At 39.9% G+C, this 20,426-nt stretch overlaps 1 protein-coding gene and 1 pseudogene across 3 annotated transcripts; both read right to left on the reverse strand.

The window, feature by feature from the left end:
- Window positions 1-364: 364 nt before the first annotated feature.
- Window positions 365-20,241, reverse strand: Zcwpw1 (zinc finger CW-type and PWWP domain containing 1). 3 transcript variants are annotated; one of them, XM_074075606.1, is made up of 17 exons: window positions 19,962-20,241; window positions 17,223-17,329; window positions 15,540-15,597; window positions 14,604-14,848; window positions 13,659-13,737; window positions 12,766-12,871; window positions 12,238-12,395; window positions 8,143-8,259; window positions 7,328-7,448; window positions 6,578-6,653; window positions 6,079-6,183; window positions 4,504-4,587; window positions 3,611-3,671; window positions 3,126-3,208; window positions 1,876-1,936; window positions 1,300-1,446; window positions 365-802 (listed from the first exon to the last, which is right to left on the reverse strand). In XM_074075606.1, the coding sequence occupies exons 3-17, from the start codon at window positions 15,565-15,567 to the stop codon at window positions 495-497; spliced, it is 1,779 nt and encodes a 592-aa protein (XP_073931707.1). In that variant the 5' UTR covers window positions 15,568-15,597; window positions 17,223-17,329; window positions 19,962-20,241; the 3' UTR covers window positions 365-494. The 3 variants fall into 3 exon arrangements, with proteins under 3 accessions (XP_073931707.1, XP_073931706.1, XP_073931708.1); XM_074075605.1 differs by having other exon boundaries at window positions 19,656-19,990; XM_074075607.1 differs by lacking the exon at window positions 19,962-20,241 and adding an exon at window positions 17,598-17,630.
- Window positions 4,655-5,898, reverse strand: LOC109695180 (small ribosomal subunit protein uS14-like; annotated as a pseudogene).
- Window positions 20,242-20,426: the final 185 nt, after the last annotated feature.

The following is a 20,426-nucleotide window of genomic DNA, read 5'->3' on the forward strand; positions in this document are numbered from 1 at the left end:
GATCTCCCCTCACCATAATAATTAGCATGCATTGTGACTGCTTTACATGTATCACCTCACAAAAACATCAATAATCCTAAGCAGGACAGTATACCCATGAGACATAAATACAGGGGCAGATGGATAAAGTGCTTTTCCAAGGCCATGCAGCTAGCTACAAGTAGATGAGCCAGAACTGGAACCCAGACCTGCCCTTCTGGAGGTTCTCCCAGGAACCAAGTCTCTCAATGCCCTTCCCAGGTTCTTATGCTGTGCAGGCCTCCTATCAGAGATAACATGCCACAGTGACATGAGAAGGAGGGAAAGAAGCCAAAAGGAAGCAAGTAGATAGGCACAAACCTAACCAAACACGCACATACACACATACAAAATTGCTTTATTAACACAGCAACTGCACAGCTCTGACTTGAACCTTGTAACAAATCAACAACTCCAACACTTATCAGCTGCTCAGAAATGTTCTCTGGAGTACAGCAGGAGGGTGGGGCACAACACTACTCCTCAAGGAAGGCCATGGAGAACTCATCTGCATCATCTCTTTGCTGTAGCTCCCCTTTCTCCTCTGACTCTCCTCCAATATCTTCCATGAGTTGAGCAAGGTCCAGGTCACTGGAGGTTTCATCCTCAGAGAGGACACTAACAGCTCCCTCAGTTGGTAGCTCCTGGGGTCTAGGCGCTACTTTCCTCACTGAGGGACGAGCTGGTGGGGTTGGGCACTTTGGAACCATTCTACCTTCTTTTTCCTCAGACAAGCTGCTTGCTGAGGTCTTGTTTGGGGGAGCTTTAAATTTTTTCTTAGGGTCTAAATGAAAAAGGGGACAAAGTTAACAGTCTATCCTGACTTTTTACAAAATCCCTATGTCAAAAAAAAAACTGTGAAAAAGATGACCTTTCTTAATATAAAGAAAGACTTTTGCATCAGAAAGACTTGGATCCTAGCTATGGTTCAGCCATATGCTCACCATGGGTCTTGAACAAATTTTAAAACTTTCGGGGCCTCACTTACTTATACTTAAAATGTCAAATATCCAATTATAGAGCTATTAAAAAGAGTCAGAAGGAACAAGTGGAAACATGTATGTAGCCAGCCCCCAGCAATATTCATTTTCTTCTCCCTGGATCCAATCAAATCAATAACCATTATGTTTCTAAAGTATGCTGGATATAATATGAGACATCTCTTTCATTCTGAATTTCATTCCTTTTTAAAGTACTGAAATGCTGTAGAATTGTCCAGAAATATCCAGGGAAGGGACAGGGACCTCATTTTCCCACAAATCTCTCAACCCTAAGCCTTACCTGGCTGGTCCAGATCTGAATTCCTTTGCCCTTCTTCTCTCTTCATTAAGGGTGCAGGAGCAGCAGCTGTGGACTCAGTGCCCAGACATCTCTTCTTTATCTTCTTTTTCAGGGCCCTGTCTTGTCCATTTGCCATTCCTGTACCACCTCCACCACCCAAAGATGAAGGAAATTTGTTTCTCTCTAAGTGATGGCTTGCCGAGAGCAGATGGTCTCCCCACGCTTAGTCCCTGCCCTGCTCCACATCTTCTGTTAATTCTCAATCTAATGAGTTCTCTCAGTAGCTTCCAGGTCTCAACCATCTTGGCTTTTTTACCCACTGAATCTTCTCTTTCTCTTTATGGATCTTGTTATAGTCTACCTTCTCCAGGAAGTCATCCTTCTTGGCTAAGAGTTTAAAAATCCCAATGTTTAACCTAAGATTTTATAAAACACACAAGTTATGTTCCTCCTTGGAGGAAGTTAATGTTGTCTGTTTTCACAGGTCCTAGAACTGCCAATCAGGTCCCCTTACCCTATTTGCCTCTGCCCTGCCTTAACTCTGGAACAGGTTCCATTTTCAGCTGGCTTGCTTACCTGTTAGCTTGGGTTTTTTGGTATGTATTTTGGCTGACTTGGGACAGGGCAAAGTTGGGTCCTACAGATGGGAGAAAAAAATGAAAGATAAAATGAAATTTGGGTATGGCGATGCATCCCTGTAATCCCAGGTAATCAGGAGATGTAGGTAGGAGGATCTGAGTTCTAGGCCAGCCCACAAAAGCATGAAACTCTCTCTGAGCCCTGAGTTCAATCCACAGTACAACCAAAATAAATAAATAGTTGAGTCACATAACTTTTTAAAGAATAATGGGTAGGATCCAGGGAGTCAAATTGGGTTCCGGGAGGCTGATACTATTTAAATCCATGACAATACAGGGAAAATATATGGTCACCTTCCCACTCTATTTGGTATCAGTCAATGCAATGTTTTCATGCATAAAGAAGGACATAAAGCTAGGCCATTGGTATGATTTGAAAATTTGTAATTTAAAAATTAAAAGACGAAACCAGACACCGGTGACTAACATCTGTAATCCTAGCTACTCAGGAGGCAGAGATCAGGAGGATCTCGGTTCAAAGCCTGCCTGGGCAAATAGTTCATGGGACCCTATCTCGAAAAAACCCTTTTTTAAAAAAAAGGGCTGGTGGAGTGGCTCAAGGTGTAGGCCCTAAGTTCAAACCCCAGTACTGCAAAAAAAAAAGAAAATTAAAACAAGTAAAAAACCCATGTTTCACACTCCTAGAAAAAAGATGCTAAAAAAAGGTGTGAATGAATATGCCAAGTATCCACATAGGGGAGAAGGGAGTGAAAAGAAACAACCTGCTAATCTCTGAAAGTACTTCAGGAAGAAACAAAGAAATATAAGAGATTATAATCAAGAAAGAATTTCCTAGAGATAAAAGAAATTCAGAGAATAAGAAGGAAAGAGGAGAGCCTCCTTCCCTGAAGACCCCTAAGAGAGAAATATCAGCCAGTGGGGACTACCCTGGCTGGGTATGAGGTGGTTGAGATGAGTATGGGGTAGGTGAGATGGTTTGCAGTAAATGTAAAACAATGCTAACCAGACCTTTAAAGGAATGTCCTATAAAGAAACCCCAATATACTCATTTAAAACAATATTTCAAACTAATCAACTGGATTGTAGGTGGTACACACCTATAATCCCAGCACTAAGGAGGCTGAGGCCAGAGGATTGTGAATTCAAAGCCAGCCTAGACTACATAGAAAGACCCTGTCTCAAAAAATCTAAATAAGTAAATAAGACTCTTTAAAAAATTAATCTTACTTTTTTCTTTTCCTTTGCCTCTTCCTCCATCGCTGAATCTTCCTCCTCCTCCTTCTCTGAGCAGTACTCTGGACTGTTATCCCCTATTCCCAGAACAGGAGAAGGAAAGAAAAACTAAGTAATTGACCCAAAATATAGTTGATTAGCTAATGGAGCTGATCCCAGAGAATTCATCTTTTAACTTTGCCTTCTACATCCCTGTGACATTTTCTCTATTAAAAACATGTTCCCGGATTATGATGGTTCCACCCTGTTCAAAGCTCATCAGTATTTTCACACACCTTCTCTTCTTACCCTTTTTCTTCCATTCCTCTCTCCACCCATCTATCCATCCATCCTGAATACTGGATCACATTCACAAGAGCCTACTATTATAGAATCCAGAATGAGGCTGATGGCATGGAACATAAAATAAAGTGTGGGTGTTGCCTTCATGGACACATCCCTCCCCCCTCTTTCCAGTCTTCACCCTTCACTTCTCCTACCTTTTTCTTTCTCATCTGATATACTGTATCGGCTCCAGAAACCAAACAAGTTAACCCGCTCCTGAAGGAACCAAGGAAAAAAAGCATCATCCTACCCTTCCAGGGATGGCTTTTGCTATCTTCTAGATTTTAGTTACGGCAAAATTTGTATTCATTCTCCATGCTATTTTCATTTGAATTCTCACATTAGCTTTGTCTGGACTTTTATGGAGATTCATTATAATCTTTTTTTCCCATTTATTCATACTGAACAAACAACTAGGAAAGGGAAATTCATGGTTTGTCATTCTCTACCTCACCCACTACTACAGGAATTTGAGAGTAAAAGCTGGCTTCACATAGCTGGGCATGGCAGTGCACACCTGTGGGCCAGCTAGTTGGGAGGCAGAGATGGGAAGATGGCAGCTCAAGGCCAGCCTAGGTAGAAAGTGAGACCCCCTCATCTCAACCAAAAAGTCAAGTATGGTTGTATGCCACCTGTAATCCCAGGTATGCGGGAGGGTAGAAGGATTGAAGACCAAGCTTAGCCTTAGGCAAAAAATGCAAGACCCTATCTGAAAAATAACTAAAGCACTAAAAAGGTCTGGGGATACACAATGATTGCTTAGCAATTGTGAGGACCTGAGTTCAAACTTCAATATCACAAAAAAAAACTGACTCCACATTTATGAGAGGTTAGGGTACATATATCTGAAAGTTGACTTTTAACTAGGAAGGCAGGATAACCCCTGTCTCTGTCTGGGCAGCGAGAAGATTCCACTTGTCCAGTGACAGGAAAAGGAGTGGATGATTTAAGGAGTCAAGAGAGTCTGGCCTTGCTGGGTGCTGATGGCTCCCAGCTTTGTGTCCACATCCTGAATAGGAACAAGTATGTGGTCTGAACACTCTCCTACCTGAATGTTGACCTTTTCTGCCTCCTGAGCCATCACTATGGCTGCCCCCAGTTTCTGGCTGTAATCCTTGTTCCTGCACTTTTTCTGAAATGGAGGAAGATTAGAGTCAATGATAAATATTGTCTTAAAGCCAGGCACTGGCAGCTCACACTTGTAATCCCAGGTACTTGAGAGGCTGACACGGGGAGATCAGTTTGAGGCCAACCTGGACAAATAGTTCTCGAGATTCCCATCTCCAAAATAAACAGAGTAAAATGTACTGGTGGCGTGGTTCAAGTGGCAGAGTGCCTGCTTTTCACTTTTTTTTTTTTGAACAATTTTTAAATTTTTTATTTTATGTACAAATATGGTCTTTCATTGAGTGGTATGGTCTTGGATAATCCATTCAAGGAAGATCACTTAGTCCAACTTAATGGAGCCGATGTCCTTTGCATACTGATGGAAACACTGCCTGCACATGTTGAGCCCATACTTCTGGATCAGACCATGACAGTTTGAGCAGAGGCGGCAAGAGCAAGATCCGGCCAAATTTTCAAGGGTGACTCCAATAGAGCTGCTGTGACCCATCTTGCCTTCAGACATCCACTTGCCATGAGTTCAAACCCCAATCCCACCAAAGGAAAAAAAAAACTGCCTTCAAGACTGATCAATAATAAATATTAAAGAAAGTGACCCCAACATACTGCCATCCACCAGACATTATCTTCACTACATTTGTCTCCAGGTCCTACTATTCACATACTTCTAAATCTTTTGGGCTCAGACACAGCACCTTCTTCCCCCAATAAACCATCAATTCCTAGCAATTTTTTCAACCAACATTTTTGGTACACTCTCCAAAGTGAATCCAGTGAGAATTTGTTAAGAAAAAAAAGTCAACGTTCAGGTGACTCCACTTTTAAGCTCCTCACAGACTTCTTTATATCCAGCTACTTGATTTTCTAAGGTCCCTAAACCGCTGGGCTTTTGCTCATTTTAAGGCAAGTCACACCCCAGAGACTATAAGGAGAAAAAATGATTTAGCTAATCCAATGCTTCTCAATTGAGGGAGATTTTTTCTTTGAGAAGACATTTGGAAATACCTGAAGACAATTTTTTTGTTGGTATTGGGGTTTCAACTCAGTCACTCTGCCAGCTCCTGGAGACAGTGTTTTGACTGTCACAACTAGGAGTACAGGGCAAGGAGTAGGGTAAGGGATGCTACTGGCCAGATGCCAAAGAGCCCAGGGATGCTGATAAACACCCTGCAATGTACAGGACAGTTCTCCACAACAAAGGATTATCTGGACAAAAATGTCCATTGTGCTGAGACAGAAACCTTGAATTAATCTGGGTCCTGTGGTCTGCTCACTATAGAAATCTTCATCTTCAAGAAGGCTTCCTACCTGCAGGCATGGAGGGAAACTGAAAAACAATCACTATTCCATTACAACACTGGTAGAAACAAGAGTCCCTCATGAATAAAACTCACCCTTGGCACACAACATCATTTCCCTTGGGAGTAGATCAGGTTTAATAAAGGAGATTTCATTTTCCAATTCCCTTTAACACAAAAGACACCCAAAGTTTTCTTACCACTCCTGCTAGCTCCTGGGACAGCTCCTGGAAGTTTTTTAGCATGTTGACTGGAATCCAAGCACGAGAAACTGTTTCTCCAAAAAATGTCACGTGGTACTTAGACTGCAATTAAAGATGACCCTTTTTTTGGTTCCTGTTCTTTCCCCTACTCTTCTCCTCTAACCAGAAAAGGTGAAGAAAATAGGGGGACTCACAAGAAGGTGCTGGGCCTCCCATGCTTCCTAAAGCCTGACTCACCTACCCTACTGCATGTCACTGTTCTTCTGTTCTAACCTCAGGAATTCTAGCCAAACCGTATCAATCAAGACCTTAAATACCTATCTAGTGGACAAATATTTAATTAATACAAGTTGAAGTGTGAGTACTTACCGCCATATTTGTCACTCCACTTAAATATCTGTTTCCACATGTGTCTGCTAGTTACATCTATGTTTCTAACTCTAAATATCTGTTAGGATGGATATGTTCATTGCTTTGGCCGAACCAGGAAACTTACCGGCAAAGAATCAAGATGAGAAGCAAAAAGAAAATACTCTCCCAGGTCAGGATCAGACTCTACCATGCCTGGCCACCTAGAGAAGACAGATGAATATAAGGGATCAAAAAGGAATAAGATGAGCAGAACACCACTTCACCGATAAACATGCACAGAAAAGAGCAACATGTTCTTGCAGCGACCACTAGTCCCCTCTAGTGGCCAAAATCAAATGAGGTGACTTCCATTAATGTCCAAAGAAGCTCAGTCTTCCTACTATCCTTGTGGGCCTTCCTACAACCCTAAGGACAAAATCTTCTGACTAGGGACATGTCTAAAGAAGAAACTATCCTACTCTTTCTTGTCCTCTTTGCATGCTTCTTGCATTTTAATATGTAAAATGTTTTGAATGAGGCATGGTAGTACATGTCTATAATCCCAGCACTCAGGAGGCTGAGGCAGCAGGATCATAAATTTGAGGCCAGCCTGAGCTATACAATGAGACTAATACAAAAAGAAACAAAAATGCTTTAGATCTTCCCTCCTTTTTTCTATCCACTCATGGTAGCATTGTTTTTTTTTTCTAGAGGGATACCAACCTAAAACTGCCAAAAAACACTTTTTTCAAGTGATACTTTATTTTCTCCCTCACCCCATGTTCTTTCTAAGGCAAGTACCATTCCTATTACAAATGCTTTCCATCTCCTTCCCTCCCTGCTTGAATCTACCACTGCCAAGTTCAGAAAGGATGCTCTATCTGTGGCGCCCTACCAGGGGTAACCATATTGCTTGGCCCAGATGATGGATCCTGGGATATAGGAAGCATAAATCACATCACTTTCACGCCCTGTCCAGGCCTCCTCAGGTATATCACAGCGATTATAATTCAAGTCTGCCAAAAGAGAGAAGAAATGAAGGGACAGGAAGAAACTCATAAGGTAAAAATCTGGACACAGGTCAGGGAGAGGTCAAGAAGTGATACAGGCAGCAGAAGGGACCAAAAGGGCACCTGGGAGAGAAGAACAGAGACCCATAGAGGAAATGCAGCTAAAGCCAGGAGGAGTAGGAGTCCTGCCTCCAAATCCTCTACAGAGATTCCAAACTCATGGAGCAACTTGATGGCAATTTCTCTGAGACTGTTTTCTCATTTGTAAAATAATTGTGCTGGACAAAAATCATAATAATCTCTTCTAAATAGTTTCAAACATTCTAGAACTCTAAGCTCACTAGGTCTTTCTCACCTGCTTTCCCCCCACATATCCCATATCCCTCCTTATTCATCAACCCAATACCAATATTCTCATCAGAACTGATAGGATCACACCAATGTTGAGGAAAATGGAATTTACTCAATATATACATTCACATTTCAGGCCCTCCTTGTAACATAACTCTGCAAGGCATCTCCCTCTCCATCTTTGTGCTCTGCTTCATCTCCATAGGACAGGGAGATCACTCCCCTTTCCCAGTCATATGAGGACCTTTTGAGTGCTAATTACACTTGTGCCATCTTTAATCTAATGGATACATACCAGGAAAGAATGGGAGAGGCAAAAAAACTGGAAAAAATTTCTACTCCTTTCTACCTGGGTTCTGGTCACAAGACCAATTGTCAGGGAGAACTGAGGGGTCAATGTTTCCAGGCAGCCGCCTCCACTTTTCACAGTTTGAAAAGGAACACTGGACCCAAACTAGAAACTGACCTGTAATGGGAAAAAAAAACTGAATTGAGTCAAAAGTATCCCCTTCCTTCTTCAATCCAACTAAGATCAATGTAACTTTACCACCTACCCCGAGAATTACATCTCCATATGGACCTTACAGATCAACTAGTCCAATCCCTGAATGGCAAAATCAAGTCTCAGAGAAGACAATGACTTGATAAAGACCTAATGTGGTGACAGAGCTGACTTCAGGACTCAAGTCTTACATCTTGATCTTTCCTCTATACCAGGCAGAAGGGAGTGGTTCCTGTATTGACAGGATTTGGTAATGGGTAAGTCAGTTGAGATTTGGATAAAACTGTGGATATTTTATATTGCAACTCTCATGCAATGCAGAGTTGCCAGGGGTATCACTATATACTCATGATTTAACATCATCAATCAGTATGTTCCTCTAGTAAGTTTGCTCTGTCAAAATTTTTAAATTATCAGATTTTACCCTAAAATTTTCAAATACAAGGGATGCACCATGCAATCCCATCCCACTGGAATCATCCCACAGAAAAAAAGGTAACATACATTTAGGTCCTTTCAAAACATCATATACTATGTGTCATTTCTCAATTATTTTATCTTAAGAACAAAGTACTGGTTGGGATGATACATTAGTCAGAAAAACAGATACCAATAATAGTTTGGGATGTTTTCAGAAGTGACCTAGCAAGGCTAGAAAAAAAAGTGATGGGAAGTTAAATATAGATCAATAAAATAAATGGTGGATTGTGAAAGTAATGACTATTCATAAGAAAATAAGTGGAAAGAAACTCCCCTAAAGATATGGAACTGGATATTTAGAGCTTGAAATGAGATTTCTAATACAGGATTACATAGGTTTTTCAAGTTTCATTTCAAACCATTTAGAGAAAAAGATAATGTGCTCTGGAAAACTGTTTGATGCTTACCATGAGTGTGGCTATAAGATAATGAAAACTGATGTCACAGATCACATTAAGAGCATTTCAGTTGACTGCTCACTCTTGAAACACAGTAATATCCTGGCTTCTGTGATACCTCATTCTCCTATCCCCCTCATTTTCCTGGCACCTTCTTCCTCAGTTTCCTTTGCTGGACTCTCCTTGTTCTCCATGCAATCTCTATAATGTCAGGATTCCACAATCTAATCAGAGGCCTTCTCTCCCCACATTCCACTTTCCCCTAAGGCAAACTCACCCATTCCCATAATTTTGAAAATCGCTTTTCATATCTGACAGCACACAACTGCAGTCTCTGTACTGAGTTCCAGATGCCACATTACTTTTTTTTTTTTTTTTGCATTACTAGGGATCAACCCCAGGGCCTTACACATGCTAAGTACAGGCTTTATACCACTGAGTTACATCCCCCCTACCCTGACATCTCTATTTGGATGTCTCACAAGGATCTCAAAGTCAACACACATAAACCTGAATGCTTACTCTTATCCCATATGTTCTTCCTCCCTCTTTTCCACTTCCTTTCAGATAACTGCTTAAGCCAGAAACCTATCATCTTTGACAGGTGCTATCCTCTTTCCTACTTCCCCATATCCAATTCCTAATCAAGTTCTAACAATTTTATCTCTAAAACACATCATAGAATCATTCACTTGTATCTCTACTTTGATCATCCTAATCCAAGCTACCAAAATATATTCTAATTCTAGCACTGATTTATTAACAGGTTGGTTTTCTCCCCATAAACTATTCTTTAATTAATCACTGAAGGATCATTTAAGACCACTAATTTGAGGATATCACTTCCCTGATTAAAACTCAGCAATGGCTTCCACTACTCTTAGGGTAAAATTCTCACTGTGTAGCAGTTTCTTTGAGCCATTAGCCTGCCATTTTTTCCAAAGCCACTCTCCCTTTCCTCATCCTGCTCTCTGAACTCTAATACTGGGCTTTTTTTAGTAATAGGAATATGCCAAACTTTACCTAAAACTCTCTCCTATTCTTCACTTGGATAACTTCTTGCAGATTTCAGTTTAAATGCATTCCCTGACTCACCCAATGTTACTTAGGTCTCTAGTATTTCCTCTCACTACCTAATATAAATTGTATTTATTGGGTATATCCCTTCCCACTTCCTACTTCAGTAGGACTCTCTTCTTCTTAACAACTGTAAGAAACAGGAAGAATGATCCATTTATAGCAAAGAGCTGACAAATATAATTCAACTCATAAGCGCCATCTAGGGAATGTACTTGTCTGACAATCTAAAATCCAGCCCTTGGGTTAATACTAAAAGTTACAAAAAATAAAGCAACATAAACCTAAAGACACCAGCTTGTATGAGCTAACTAGAGATCAGGTCAGGGGAATCTGCAGTATCCCAAAAATTCTCAACAGAAACATCTGAGTTTACATACTCACATAAAACCAAAAGAAAAAAGTTTTCAGCTCTCTTTTTGAAAAAAGAACCTATCTGCTTCACAGATTTATTACACATGGTTTTGGCTAAGCACAGTAAAAAATAAATAAATAAATAAATAATCAAAAGAAATTTCAAAAACAAAAATTTAAATTTTTAAACATGCACTACATAGCTAAGCTGATACAGAGAAGCTCTCAGTCAGTCCTGTGTTATCATCAGTTGTATTTAAATCACTGTGTGATCTGCTGTTTCCTTGCTCTTTAATTTTGTGAAATATGCCTCCCAAAAAGGAAATGGCACCAAAAAGCAAGGGAAAATTAATGTGCTTAACTAAAGTGATAAAGTGAAAAATTTTAAATTTGTAGGTAACATGTCTTTATTGGAAGTTGGGTGGTGTTAGGGGAAGAATGAATCAAGCATCTGCAATACAGTACTGTCTATGCAGTCACAGTTTTTCCTCAACAGCCGTCTCCTTAGAACCATAAACCTACAGATACCAAAGGTCTGTTGTACTTTATTTTTCTATACCCCTTATGCTTGTTAGGTGGGTGCTCCTACTGCTTGAGCTACTCCACCAGCCCTTTATTATATTCCTTTTTTTTTTTTCAGATAGGGTCTTGAGAACTATTTGTTCAGACTGGTTTCAAACTGTGATCCTCCTGATCTCTGCCTCCTGAGTAGCTAGGATTACAGGTGTGAGTCATTGGCATCCAGCTCCAGCCCTCTCTTTTAAAAGAAAATTATAAAAGAAGAAACCATCCTGCAACTCTCCACTCAGTACCTTTTAGATACCATTTTCTACCTCTTACTTTTCACACAAAGACTAACTATAAAAGTGTTTGCTCTTCAAATAACTATAACTGTCCATTCATCCTATAACCAAGAGTCTAATGGTACCCTAATTGTGATGTCCTTGAGCATTTTCAAATCTTTACACTCTGTCTTCCCTTTGGCAGCATTTGACATGGCTGAGCATGTCCTATTTCTTGAAATTCTCTTCTTCCCAGGCATACCACTCTCCAGATTTTAATTCCGCTTTAAACATAACATAGTTTTCCTCCTGGACACCACCTAAAATGTCTGGTACACAGTAGACACCTAACAACTATGGATTATGTGAATAAATAACTGAATGGATGAATATTTCTCTTTCTTCCTCAGCAGCATATATGCTAACAAGCAGCTCTGAAAGCCGAATTATAGTGTTACGCAGATTTTTGTCTATTATCCTAACCCTTGTCTCTCTCTTCATTTTGAATTTTCAGCCCGAAGTAGGTTTTCCAAACTCTGGTTGAATTCACCAAAACCACTTTCTTCTCCTTTTTTCTGGTCCCTGATGTAAAAATGATTCTGAATCATTTGCTTCAATTGGTCTTTCTGTCTGTGCTCATGTCCACCTTGAGTTTTCCCTATCTTTTCATCTTCTGGGAAGATAAAAACAAACATTATGAGGTGGAGAGAATTTACTTTGTAGATAGTCAAGGCCAGGGAAAAAGACGACTTTTGAGCCTTGGGCTGAAAATTTTCAACCTGACACTGTCCCATTCTCTAATATCATAAAGTAAATACTTGAGCCAAGCATCAAAGTAATCTGATACTTACGAGCTCTCTTCTTTCTTTTGCTTAAGGGCAGTTTTGTAAGTTTCTTCTCAGAGGGTGCAGGAATTGGTTGGCTTGGCTTAGATGTCCTTATCTCAGGGACAACTTCATCTTCCACAGCAGCTGAAGTCTCTGGAGCATGAGATACCATTACCCTCTCCCTGAAAATAATATTGTTGAAATAAAAAGTTGAAAAGGAGACACTTATAATATCAATATTTTGAAATAAACCAAGGGTAAATTCTAGAGTGGGGGCTCAGTGGTATAGTGCATATTTAGCATGCACAAGGCACTAAAGTTTAATCCCCAGCAACAAAAAATAAACAAAACTTCTAGGCCTCCTAAGGCATCCTGAGGTCATTTTACCCAAGTACTTGCCTATTATTTTTCCTAATTCAAACAAGTATCTTTCTTGAGCTGAGAGAAATCAATAGAAATACAGTAAATGACTAGATAGACAGAAAGAAAGATCACCATTTACCAATGTTAAGTCTACCCTGTGTTTAATTTGCCTCCCTGGGATAAACTTACCCATCCGTATTTTTAGTAGCAGAAGAAGCAATTCCTCGTTGTTTGTTTAACTGGGTACATACTATGCACTGGGCACAGGAAACCTCTGCAAAATTTAGGCCAGATCCTATCCCTCCCAAAACAAAATATTATAAGCAGAGAAGCAATAAAAGAAAACAACCACGCCAATATTTCTTAATTATAACATTACATTAAAATACCCTCTTACCTGGAAGAGCCTATCTTTAGCTTCTTTTCATATGAGACAACTTAAAAATCTTTAAATTTTCAGGAAAAACTACAAATCTCTGTCTACAAGCCTTTCCAGATTAATTGGTCTCATTCTAGGACAACCAGATAATGATAATTTTATTTTGTAAGTTATACATACTGGATTTTATATCATTTTTCTTCAGACTTCTTCTAGTAACCAAAGTGTATCTATGAATGGCTGATATGTCAGATCATTCTCTTTAGCCTCATGACCTATGGAAAAGGTCTCAGGGACTGTAAAATAGAGTTCTTTATTCTAAAAATCAACTCCCTGAGAAGATGCTACAAAGTATTAAAAACAGAAATGAACAAGTATAGATGGAGACTAAGTTCTTCAAATCTAAGAAAACCATTTACCTTCTAATAGATTATAAACATACAAAAATGAATTAAAATTGCATTTTTAAAATGTAAATTAGATTATATTCATTCTGAAGTCAATATAATCTACTTTTCTGAACCTCTTCTCTAAGATGGCTTAGCTATAGCTCTACTGATACATTGACATATTCCAGTGTCTTGTCTAGGATTTTCTTACTTAGGAAGATGGAAGGGGAGAGAAGCTGTCAAACTTACTCTTCCCTTCAGATAACAGTCATTTTACCTAACTGAAACCATTTTCCTCTTACTACAAATCATACCCAAGCACTCCTGGAGGGACTTCTGTAGCACAATCTGGACAATCTCCTCAAATTCTGCATTGGTAAGACTTGATTTTTCCTGTAGAAACAAGGGAAAGGAAGGAAAACTGCTTTTCATAGTGTTCTCCCCTAACCAATGAGAGAAGCCTCCTTTAGATGAGCCAGTTAAGTTCATAAGACATGTGAACATGAAGTCAGTAAGCCTAAGAAGTTCATAAACTTTACCCCAATCTCCTGAGGAAAAAGGAGTCAAAGAAATCATTTATAAAGTCACTGTCTACTTCTACTCCTGCCTTAATCCCACTTTATCCCATTATTTCCGTTTGGTGTTTTTGGTGATACTGGGGTCTGACCTCTAGGTCTCATGCTTGCTAGGCAGGCACTCTACCACTTGAGCCACTCTGCCAACCCTGTTTTGCATTGGGTATTTTTGAGACAGGGTCTCTCAGACTATTTGCCTCCTATCCTCCTGATCTCTGCCTCCTGAGTATCTAGGATTATAGGTATGAGTCACCAGAACCCAGCTTCATCTCATTATTTCTTGATAAATGCTTTAATCAAACACTTTTGTCTCTGAGGAGAAAATGGAAGTTCAACAGAAAATGGAAGTGCAACAAAAAGGAATAAAAATTGACACTAAGCTGGATATGGCATATGCCTATAATCCCAGCTACTCAGGAAGCTAAAGCAGGAGATTCCAAGTTCAAGGCCAGCCTGGGCAACTTAGTGAAACCTGTCTCAAAATTTTAAAAAGGGTGGAGTAGAGGTCAGTAGAACAGTGCCTGCCTAGAATGCTCAATGAGGTTCTTGGTTCAATCTTCAGTACCACAAAAAAGTTAAAACTATATGATAAATTTCCCCAACATGAAAAATTGTTTGTGTAGCCTGGGTTCAGGGCAGGGTAGGAGGACCTGTACTACTAGAGTGCATCAATGTGATTCATACCTTTACTTTCTTCCCTGCTGGCTTGTTGTCTTGAGCTTTTCCTTTTGTCTCCTGGCCACTGCTTGGACCATTCTCCCTGGTTACCTTCTGCTCTATCCTGGCCTTTGGCAGGTTTGGCCTAGTCTCTGCCTGTGGGGAATTGACCCCTGGGGTCACCTCCTTAGGTGAGTCAGGAGCATGACGTATCATGCTATGCAATTTTTGTATAGGTGGAGCAAAGGTTTTCTTTGGTCCTTTTCCACATTCTGAAAGAAATTTGAACAAATGAAGTTTATGAAATAGTCTAACAGATTGTCAAACAGTGCTCATTGACTGGTCATATTAGAATTACAGAAAGAGCTTTTAACAATTTGGATTCCTCCCCTGAGATTATGATGAAGTAGTGTGGAGTGAGGCCTAGAAATGTGTTATTTTATAGTTGATTCTGATACATTGTCAGGTTTGGGAACCAATGAGTAATTCAAATGTAATAATTATAAGTAAACAGGAAGCTGTATTACTCAAGTGTAAATTTTTATTTGTTCATTTTAATTTTGGATAAAATTTTATGAGAAACTAGCTTTAAAATTAGTCAAATTACAAATTATTGAAGTCCTAGTTTCATACCACCTCATCCATAAACATTATACTGAACTTCCTAGGTATAAGTAACATCTCTTTCTTCTGATCTCCCAAATTACTTTGCATCTCTCTGGTGGCATTTACCACATTTAACTTTATGTTATAAATTTTAAAAATTTTTTTCTTCCTATGAGTTCATGTATCTCTTGAGTAAGATTGTTTCTATTTATTTCGTTCAAAGAATCAAGCAGAATGGCAATATGAACAAAGTGGACAGAAACAGATATGATCTGAAATGCCCTTTGGTGGGAAGGATGTTCAGAAGGGGAAAATGAGAGAAACATATCAAGTGAAGTTCCTTCATTCTTGACTCACCTTCTTTATTCTGCAATGTGGTCATCATTCAGCCCAGAAACTATACTTTCTTTGCTGCCTGTTAGAAAAAAAATAAACTGCTACAGTTCTGATTAAACATGATTGTAAACTTCCTTCTCAGTCTTCTTAGGTTCAGATTCTCTTTGCCTGGAAACCTGAAGACATTTCTGCCTTCTTGACTGTATTCCTACCCTCTCAGCAGTGCCACTAAAAAAGAAAATAACTATGGTTCATATATACTTCTCTTTAAAGGTTCTAAAGATTTGCCAAGTTTGTTTGAGGAATAGGGTTCTTCCCTCTAGGTCACAAGATGTATTCCAGTTACTGATGGCTGGGTATGGTGGTGCATTCCTGCAAACAAGGCAGACATCAGGAGGATTGGGCAAAAAGTTAGGAAAACTCCCATCTAAACAGATAAGCCAGGCATGGTAGTACATAATTATAATCCCTACTACATGGAAGGCACAGGTAGCAGGGTGCAGTCTGAGGCCATCCCTGGGCAAAAATTCAGGACCTATATGAAAAAAAAAAGTAAATCAAAAAGGGACTGTGTTGTAACTCAAAAAAAAAAAGGTATTAGGGGTTGACTTAGTATGGCACCCCGCATAGCTGAATGCAAAATATTTTTGAAGCATCCTTCAGCATTTTTAATGTTTTAAATTTTTTTGACAGTACTGGAGATTGAACCCAGGGCTTCACTCATTTTTTGGTTGAATCAGGATCTAGCTAAGTTGCTCAGGCTAGCCTTGAACTCTCAATCCTCCTGCCTCTGTCTCCCAAGTAGCTGTCACCATACCCAGCATCCTTTGGCATTTTTCTCTTCCTTTTCTTAGTTCTGTAAACATGATGTGTTTTTGTGAAGCAACTACTCTTCCTTTATAATAAGGATCATATTTTCTCACTGGTACCATCAATGAGAAACTTACTTGCTACAGAAAAAAAAAAGGCAAGTGGGAATTTGGAGGAGAAACTCTGAAGCAAATTGTTCTCTTTCTTTAATATAATTCCAAATAGCAGCTAGAAACTAAATAAAAGTACGCAGCAAAAGGAATATTTCACCACAAACGATAAACAGTCCTCCCAGATTCCAAAATTCCAAAACAGATCATGAGAAGTCCTCATGAAGGTAATCTAAATTCTGAGAGCTATACTAAAGAGAAAAAGCAGGCCAAAAATTATTAGTATTCGAGATGACATCATTTGGCTATTTGAAATGTATGTTAAAATAATATGAGTGGGTATGCATAAATTATCTCTGGAAAAAATACAAGAAAGGGATCAAAATGCCTCTGGAGAATAGATCTGAGTGGACAGGGAGGTGAAATAAAGCCTTTCACTGTATTCTGGCATTTTATAACATAACTTACAATTCACATAACATATTACCATATATATATAACAGATTACCAATTCAAAGATGAATTATTTAAAAATGTTAAATATAATAAAAAGAATACTTTCACCAACCTAAAATTGCAAACTTACCTAATATTTATGTTCAAATCCTTATCTAAACCTGTGTAGATGGTTTTTGTTTCTGGAGCTCCAACTAACTGGACCCATAGAACTGTGGGTCATTATTAAGTCAGTAAGATAAAGCAAATTTATAAGCAGTGACATATAATAGTTCCCTTTAATCTAAGATGTGATGAAGAACACTGTTTTTTAAACAAAAGTGCTAACCTGATGAATAGAGCCAAAAGTCCAGAAGCCACTTTCTGATAACTCAGGTTGCTGCTCCCTCTGGTTTCAGATAAATTTACTTCTTCCACAATAACAAATATTAAAAGCTGCTCCAAAGAAGAAAAAAACAGTTAATATACAAAATACCACCAACTTTCTTCTGAACAGATTACACCCAGGAATAACACTTGAGACTTTAATTTCTCGTTTACCTTACACAAAAGGGAGACAGGGAGGGAAAAAGAAGTAGATATGTAGGGTTTACAGAGGGAAATAAAAAACCAGATATTTCCATAAACTGAATCCCACTCATTCAATGTAATACAAGACAATAGGGGCTGGGAGGCATAGCTCAGTGGTAGAGCACTTGCCTACCATGAGCAACGTCCTGGTTTGATCCCCAATGCTGCAAAACAAAGAGGAGGGGGGGAAGAAAGAACTTAGAACAAAATAAAGGAAATCAAAAGTAGATGAATGAGAATCTAAAAGGAAATAGAAACAGAACACTAAAAATGTAATCCATTAGTGAAACATTAATTTTAAACTGAAATTACCTAGCCCAGTTCTCAAAGTGTGGTCCAAAAGCCCCTAGGAGTTCCTTCCCTTTTCCAACTTTCTTTACCTGTGTTAAGCTCTATTTTCTCATGGAATTCTATCAAAACAAGATACCAGATTGAATGCAGGCACAGATGAGACCCCAGATGTTTTCTATTAATCCAAATATGAAAGAGATTTGTAAACATGTAAAAAATGCCTTTCTTCATGCTAATTTTTCTTTTGGAAAATTTGTTTTGGAAAATCTATTTTCATAAAAACATGACATGGACCCTCATGTTATTTCTAAATACATATTTTACATTTTTCTGTTTTATTTTTTAATTGCTAATGTAAACAGATACAAAGCACATAAAAGTTCTTCGGAGTCCTCCACAAATTTTAAGAGTATAAAAGAATTCTCAGAACAAAAAAGTTTAAAAAGACCTGCTCTAGTGAAATCACTAAATTCAATCTTGCCAAGGGTTTTCAAAAACACAGTCATTCTCCCCTTTCTGTCTACACAATTATTCTTTCTGTTGTCCTTAGTCTAAGAAAACTGAGCCCTTTAGGATTTTGTTGTATCATAGACTCCCTGACCCTCAAAAAAAAAAAAACTGTACAGACTTACATTTAATCCCAGCACTCCAGAGGCTGAGGCAGGAGGCTCTCTAGGTGGAGGCTAGCCTGTGCTACAGGGGGAGACCCATCCTGTCCCCATAAATAAGTAAGTAATGAGGGGACCTGCCTTGTCTCAAAATAAATAAATAAATAGAAGTCCCTCCCTGTCTCAAAAAGAAAAAATAATGGGGAGACACTCCCTGCCTCAATAAATAAGTAAATCAATAAAGACCCTACCTAAATAAAGACATAATAAGGAAAGACCCTTCCTGTCTCAAAAAATAAAAAATGGGGAGACCCTCCCTGCCTCAAAAAATAAACAAAAAATAATGAGTCCTCTTGGCCTCAGAATAAATGATAAACGAATAAATATATGGAAGATGCTCCCTGTCTCAAAAAATAAATTTTAAAAAATAGATGGTAATATAGATAAATCTTCAGGACGGAGTCTCCTCTCTTTCTGGCCTTAATGTCTAATGTGAACTCTGACTTTTCATTAATTAATTTAAGTAGTGTTTTCTTTGTTTCGTGCGGGCATGTGTCCTGCTAATACGATTTAAAAAACTTAAAAAAAAAAGAATCCATTCACCCCAACTGCCCGTTAGACATCCTACTCTCAGCAGTACCGCCCCGAACGAAACTTTCCACAGAAACTTATCGATAAACTCCCAGAAACCCAAAGATCGACGCGGCCCCGTTATCAACAAAACATAGCATTTTTTGGTTTTGGGGGTTTTAGGTTTTTTTTTTTTTGCACGATGGCTGATCTCACTCGCATTCTCGCTATCAACTCCCCGAAATGCTTCCACTGCCCCATCCCAAACTTGCTTTTTGGGGTTCTTTCGCTTAAAGGAGCGCGTCGCCCCTCCCCACGAGCGCCCAGATTCTGCTCCGTTTCCCCCCAAGGGTATCGGGGTGCGGGGTTATAAAATGCCTAATTCGCCTTCCCCCCGCAAAAAAAACCCTCAAATTTTTCCTATCTCCCCTTACCAATTGTTAGGGCTCGCAATTAAAATGGGAACTATCGCAGCCGACTCCCCCTTCGTATCCCCCCACCCCGCTCCTGCCGAGGCATCCAGAGCCTCGCCCCGCTCAACTCGTCGTTTTTCGTCAAGATTTTTGGGCTATTTTTCTTTGTTGGAGGGCGCCGTGGAGGTTAAATTCTGAGAAGAAGGGGTAAAAGTCGTTTCACTGAGGAGAAAGTTTCTCCACGGCGAACAGGTACCAGGACTGCCCACACCTAGCACCTTCATCTGCAACCGGAGAGGAGTCGGCTACCTTCTACCTGCGTCGACGACCTAAAGGCGAGGAGCAGGCGCAAGTCGCTGCAACGAGTCTGCAACCTCGACCTACTTTTTCCCGCCTCCAGGAGAAGGCGCGAGGCCGCGGACAGGCTCCGCCCCCTAGCGGCGTGCTCGCAAGACCAAAGCGCATGCGCAGAAAAGGTAGTTCCGCCATTTTCCCACGAATGCCCGGCAGAACTACAAATCCCATAATCCTCTTTGGCGTCACTTTTTACTAGGCGGCAGCAACAGCGCCTGATTGTTCCTGAAGCACATTATCTTTCTAACTCTTCTCTCTTACCCAAAGTGCCTTTTCCTTCCTCTTTTCATGCCATGATTCCTATTCTTTCTTCTAGTTTCCTTCTCTCCCTCAATATTTTGAGGCTATCTTAGGTCCCCTTCTAGCTTCTACCATCCTATTCTCAGCCAAATAACCGGTTGCAGGGAGACCTGGCCACTCTTCACTCTTGGGAGACGGCAACTAATCGCTGCATCCCATTGACGGAGGAAGGGGGCCCAAAGCTGGCCGATTCGCCTTCCCCGCCCACACGCGTTTTTATTAGGGGACCAGCGTGCATTCCACAGGGGCCAGCAGCTAGTCGGTGGCGGCGGTGGGCGCAGGGCGGCCCGCAGGCTAGAGAGCTGGGGTTGTTGCTCAGGAGCTGAGAGGTAGGCGCAGAGGCGTTGAAGTCGGGACGTGGGCGTGGAGGCGGAGAGGAAAGTGTGGTATCCTTAGGTGATCGCGACTGAGGAAGGCGGAGGAGCG

The sequence above is a fragment of the Castor canadensis genome, chromosome 6, assembly GCF_047511655.1.
Source record: "Castor canadensis chromosome 6, mCasCan1.hap1v2, whole genome shotgun sequence".
NCBI classification, from domain to species: domain Eukaryota; kingdom Metazoa; phylum Chordata; class Mammalia; order Rodentia; family Castoridae; genus Castor; species Castor canadensis.